Below are 5,649 nucleotides of genomic sequence, written 5' to 3' on the forward strand. Positions count from 1 at the left end.
TCGGTCGCCTATGAGACTCGACGTACTTTGCAACATTCGCAGATGTGTGCTGGTCGCGGGAGACAACATACACACTTCTCTGTCCTAAAGGGATTTTGTCTTTTTGAAAGTAGCAAAAAGTCTAAGTACCCTAAGCTTGCAGCGTGCTAGTCGCTATATTTTTTGTGGCTTCATAATAGCAGTAAATAACGCCATGAAGAATTCTGTTATTTTTCGGAAGTATTTGTTTCAAAGTCGAGGAATGCTAGTTTTTACGTCCTTAACCCCAACAAATTTTGTCCTTAAAAAGAGGACCAAACCGTTTTTGGATCGCACAAAGTCACGTCACTTCTGTCCTTAACCCCATCAAAAAAGAATGATGGTCACTCCGCTAGCGTGCGTTGCCCGCATTCCGCATTCTGCATTCCTGCAGCGCTCATCGCGCTGCACGTTTACACAAGCACCCATGGCATCATGTCTGACAGCGAGTCGTCTGAAAAGTTCCGTACGTCTTTATATCCGACAGCGAAGACGAAGAGGAGGTCCTGGGATCCTGGAAGTACCCCAACGTGATAAATCAGCGCATTCAAGTAGACAAGGTCGATACGTTTTTGCTGGATAAGACACGTGAAGAAGCTGGCCAGGTCGCTAAAAGAATATTGCAGCGAATGTTCGGTACTACACAGCATCACCTCGACGGTGTTGGCGTTTCCAGTTTCCTGTTCGTGTGGCTGGATTCGACTGTGCTGGCAAGGCTCCTGATCTTTGTGAACAGGAGCCTGGCTGATTATGCAGCAGCATCTACAGATGACATCTACAAGTTTCTTGAGGTCGAGCTGTGTTTATGGTGTAACCCCGGACTTCTTCTACGACGAGAGCAATAGGGCTCTGTATCCACCTGCTGAAGAGGCACTACCGCTGCCCAGATATCGCGCTATTTTGGCAGCTTTAAGTGGCAATCCGTTTACAAAAGAAGGAGGATCCGACCAATGGATGGCACCGTTCACACCTGACAGAGACATCTCTTATGCATACGAACTCGCACAGCGTCTATCCGCAGACATTGGTTTTGTGGATGGAACAACGATAGCATCATTAGATGATGATTTGATCCGCTTGCGCTCAAAGACAGTGGACGATATTGGACTTACGCACGTGCGCAACCCGAAAAAGGGGTATTGTGCTTAATGATCGTGCTATGCTGTAAGGTAATTGATTTTACCAAGCGAATGTTTGGCAGATACGGCCCAGTGCAGCATGGCGTGGTATCGCTGGTTACAGGCTTGCTTTTGGGTGGACATGTGGCTGCCAACGGCGAATCAAAGGTGGACATTGTGAGGATTCTTCAGAGATCACTCTGTGGATCATCGACGGAGAACCAAATTCGACTACCAGGAATTCTTCACGCGCTGGACAGAGGTTATCAGTCTCATGCTGTCAACCAACAAATTGCTGACACTGGTGAAGGTATCACCGGTACCCATAAGCGCACACAAAACTTTCCCTTTACATTTGGCAAAACACCAAGTCAGTACCAACAATTAGTCTTAGGGAAAGGAGATCGTGCTGCGTATTGGGCCACCAAACGTATACCAGTTCAACCAGGGATGCTTCCTGCAAATGCACACGCACTTGCATACCGGTCAGGGCTTGGAAAAGTGGCATTAGGCTACACAACGTTTGCCAGCGCGGGACCTGATAACTGGTCTTATGTATCACGGACACTGAAGCGAGTCTCACTTCGTAGGGAGGAGTTGTTTGCAGCTTTTGAGGACGGTATTCAGAAATTGACGATGGAGCAGAGAACTACAGATTGGGTTTTACTCAGGAAGTTTCGCATTACGGGCTCGGTTGCTGCAAAAATATTTAGCGCCATTGCTCACAGTTACGGTGATGGTAACCAAGGTGATCTAGTCGATGATCCTGATGTTCAGGCAGTGATACTGCAACTGCCATTGGGAACTAATCGCCAACAGCGGGGTCCCGCCCAGACCAGAAGCAGTGAAAACGCAAGAGCACCGCTGCTTGAAGCAGAGCTAATCGTGAAAACGCTGGGAGATCTAAAACCCTTATGCCGTGACCTGGGACTTCGTGTATCTGGAAACAAAGCAACGTTAATTGGTCGACTTCTTCAAAATGATGCTGGGGAGGCTCTTCCTGGTCGCAATATTCGGCGAGATTCCAGATATGCAGTTGACTCAGCCCTTTTATCGACTTGGTTCATGGCGCCGTTTTCAACACCATCTACAAAGATTGGGACCGCCAACGAAGTCAATATTGCCTCGCACATCACGCTATTTCTGGATATACACACACACGATCATATCGAGGAGCTCAGAGAATACGGTTTACTGTGCAAGTAAGTGAAGCAAAGTAATAGTCGGGTCTGACAAGAAACTAATTTTTTCTCTAGGAGCAATATGCCAGTAGCTGCTTTCTCACCGGATCATATTGCTGCCATCGTGTCTGTGCGATGTGGGAGATTCAATGCAGTAATGGAGCACAAAAATCGAGCTACTGCTCGCACAGTTCAGCAGGAACAAGCTGCTGCTAAAGCTTATGGTATATTCACGACAGTGGAACTGACTGGTATGGGATCCGGCTTCTGATTGAGCGCAGTGATTCCAGAGTCCAGTCACCGCCTCCAGATACTGCACAGCATTGCTTGCAGTGGGATCACACATGGATACCTTGTGTAGGCATCCTCTATATACATAATTCGAGTTGTTCACGTTGTCGTGAGCGAGAGTGCATCTCACACTTACCAGAGTGCATTGAAGGCAATTGCGTTGGGCTACATGCAGAAACCGCCAGCATTCCCGAGTTTGAAACTGATCAATTAGGACACTGTGCTGATCAAGCCACGCTGGTTCAAACCCTGGGGTTACGGAGGGCATTAGTGAAGCTTATCAACGAGCGGCAAAACCCACTCCCTCCAGCCAAGCATATCATGCCAACTTTAATTGCGTTGTGGAATCGTGTCAAGGGGGTATCGATGTCTATTCAAGATATCTGAAGAATGTCAAGTCGAAGCCTTTCCGACTGACACCTAGTGCAACAATTTGGCTTCGTCTGCTCATGACTCTAGTGTACAAAATGCCTACCAGTCGTTTCTGTTATTCCAGGTAGCTAGCAGCGCTCAATTCGCGCGCAGAATATGGGTTCTAACTGTGATTCTTGCAGTCACACGTTTTTTTATGATTCGAGGACTATGTACAAGCTACAAGGTCTATCAGAAACACAAGCAAAATCTCCCCAGTTTTGCCGCATTTTGCCGAGAAGCTGCCGTTGTGCTTTCAAAGAAGGCCGGCTCTCTGCGCCCACTGAGCGATGCTCGAGACAAGGAGAATCGGTCAGGTCCACCGACATTGGAACTTTCATTCGCGTACAACAAACGAAATCACTTCGAGTAATCCACAGAGTGGATTCATCTTCGGCTCTCTAAACGTAATGATCACCATGAGGTACGGGACAATTGTCGCTCTTTCTGCTCATAATAATGTATCCAATCAAACCGTTCAACTACAGGTCCGGATCCAGGGTGCACGTCAGAGATGCTGCATTATCTGCTGTCAATTGAATCACGACAGTGAAAATGGCAATCACACGCGCAAAGGGTACAAAGCAAGCTTTGAGTGTGATATCTGCAAAGTTTCACTTTGTCGCGCAGCAAGATGGAGTGATGGCGAGTCCTGTTTCGAAATTTTTCATCGTGAAAGGAAGCTGCCAGACCCATGCAAGAGCTCACACCATCTCAAGTCAACCAAGTCAAACGAAAACAGAGCACCCCCTCCATCCAGAAAGCGATCCAGTGTGCTGGATCCTCCGAATCGACGAGCACCAAGCGTTCGCTTAACGAACAGGCATCGCCGACGATCATTGCGCTTGCAGCCAGTAGTCAAGGTGACAAGCCGAGCAAACAGCAATTTGTCCTAAACTTCAGGACAAACTTCAGTGAAATCAGTCTTAGGAGTGCAAGATTTCAAGTAGCGTAGTGAAGCTGATTCGATTATCACTGAGTCAAGTTCGTGAAGGATAACGAAGAAGACATGACAAATATTTATCTTGTTCCTTTCATTTGACTATTAATCTGCAGGACACACCAATCAAAGCCACTGAAATTTGGTCCTCATTTTTGTTCTTAAAAAAATCTTGTTGGGGTTAACCGTCCGAAAATGAGACCACGCAAAACAAAATGATACTTAGGAACCTAAGTACGAATCGCGATTTAAGCACTTTAAACGAAAGCGGGGCGTCTCCTCGATCTTTTGAGTCCTTATAAGCTACAGAATGCTTAGAACTGAAGAAGTTGTGGTCGCTCAAAAATAATTTCCATTTATGGGCCCTCGAAATGACGATACATTTAGGAGTGTTGTGAGCTCAACATTTTTTCAATTTTAAAAGCTCTTGCTAAAAGCAATTGAATAAGGGTACTTTTACAGTGTTTTTCGATGGAAATTTATGCCAAATATCACATTCCGGTTAAGTGCGAAAATCAATTGGCCAACTTAATCGATAAAAAAAATATCTCGATAACTCTAAATGGTTTCGTAAGTATCATTTTTTTTGACGCAGTCTCAAACGTGTGCGAATACTGATGTGATTGTGCGTTTTCTACCCTCAACGCCAGCAGTGCTTCGCAGCTCATGGAGCAAAGTCCTCGTCGGTGACAGTGCAAACCTGTTCTTTTTAAGGTCATTGCAAAGCAACTGCGTACTTAATCATACGCACTTTTGACCATTCCACTTTCTGCAATCAACACGTCTTTCACGAAACCTTTGGCCTGCATTTTAAGGGCTAATAAGTCTTCTGGGAGTGATCCGGAAAAATAAAAGCTAAAACATATTTCTTTAGTTTTTTTTTATCTTTAATTATAGCAAGAAACGCTCTTATTATTTAGTATGGTAGAATAGCATGTCCATTCGGACACAGAGCGTAGGAATTCGGAATATTACAATAAGCATTTGCCAATCAAATCGGTACTTGGACGCTTCGTAGCCAATAAGAGAGCTTCAAATCTCACCAGCTGTCTATCGGACCTTTCGGACATATTGTGTCCGAATGATTTCAAAATATTTGATATTGCTATAGTGAAACTAGGTCGGCGCCATATTTCAAAAATATCGTGGCTATTCGGACAATTATCGGTTTAGACGGGGGAGAATGAATGGAGTCTCCGGCAGACGAGACATGACCAAAGTCACACTCCTGAGCAATGACAACTAAAGCGCTGATACAGTCGTTTATTGCAGGTGATAAGTCAGGTGATGCCCTCTGTAGCGTGCTAGACAAATTTTCCATGCATTTATCTTTCCAAGAGACCTCTAGAGGCTCTTTGCTGTCTAAGAACTCTGTGGCTAGCTACTTTGGGAACGTCAAAAGCCATCTCCTAGAACTGTTTCCTGTTCTAAATAGTGTCACGGACCGCCGTTTGCAGAAAATTGCGTCGATTCTCCACAAACACTGCGCCAAACGAGGGACGGAGTTCACCCACCAAGCTCCTCCTTGCACGAAAAAGGATCTGAAGGCACTTGTGACTGTGATTTACAAGGGAGCGAGTACTCCAGATGATTACAAGGACGCAGGGCTTGTTGGTCTGCTGTGGTATTTACTGGGGCGATCTTACCGACACAGCAAGCCTCGTAAAAAGTCAGGTAGCTGTTTATCCAG

At 45.7% G+C, this 5,649-nt stretch overlaps 1 protein-coding gene across 1 annotated transcript; it reads left to right on the forward strand.

The window, feature by feature from the left end:
- Positions 1-355: 355 nt before the first annotated feature.
- Positions 356-3,392, forward strand: PITG_21091 (uncharacterized protein; the record flags this gene model as incomplete). Its single annotated transcript, XM_002895070.1, has 7 exons — positions 356-375; positions 506-578; positions 787-1,154; positions 1,220-1,313; positions 1,971-2,338; positions 2,393-2,541; positions 3,163-3,392. 7 exons carry the CDS (start codon positions 356-358, stop codon positions 3,390-3,392), a joined length of 1,302 nt encoding a protein of 433 aa, XP_002895116.1.
- Between the last annotated feature and the right edge of the window lie 2,257 nt (positions 3,393-5,649).

Source organism: Phytophthora infestans, genomic scaffold (assembly GCF_000142945.1).
Source record: "Phytophthora infestans T30-4 supercont1.269 genomic scaffold, whole genome shotgun sequence".
Classification (NCBI taxonomy): domain Eukaryota; phylum Oomycota; class Peronosporomycetes; order Peronosporales; family Peronosporaceae; genus Phytophthora; species Phytophthora infestans.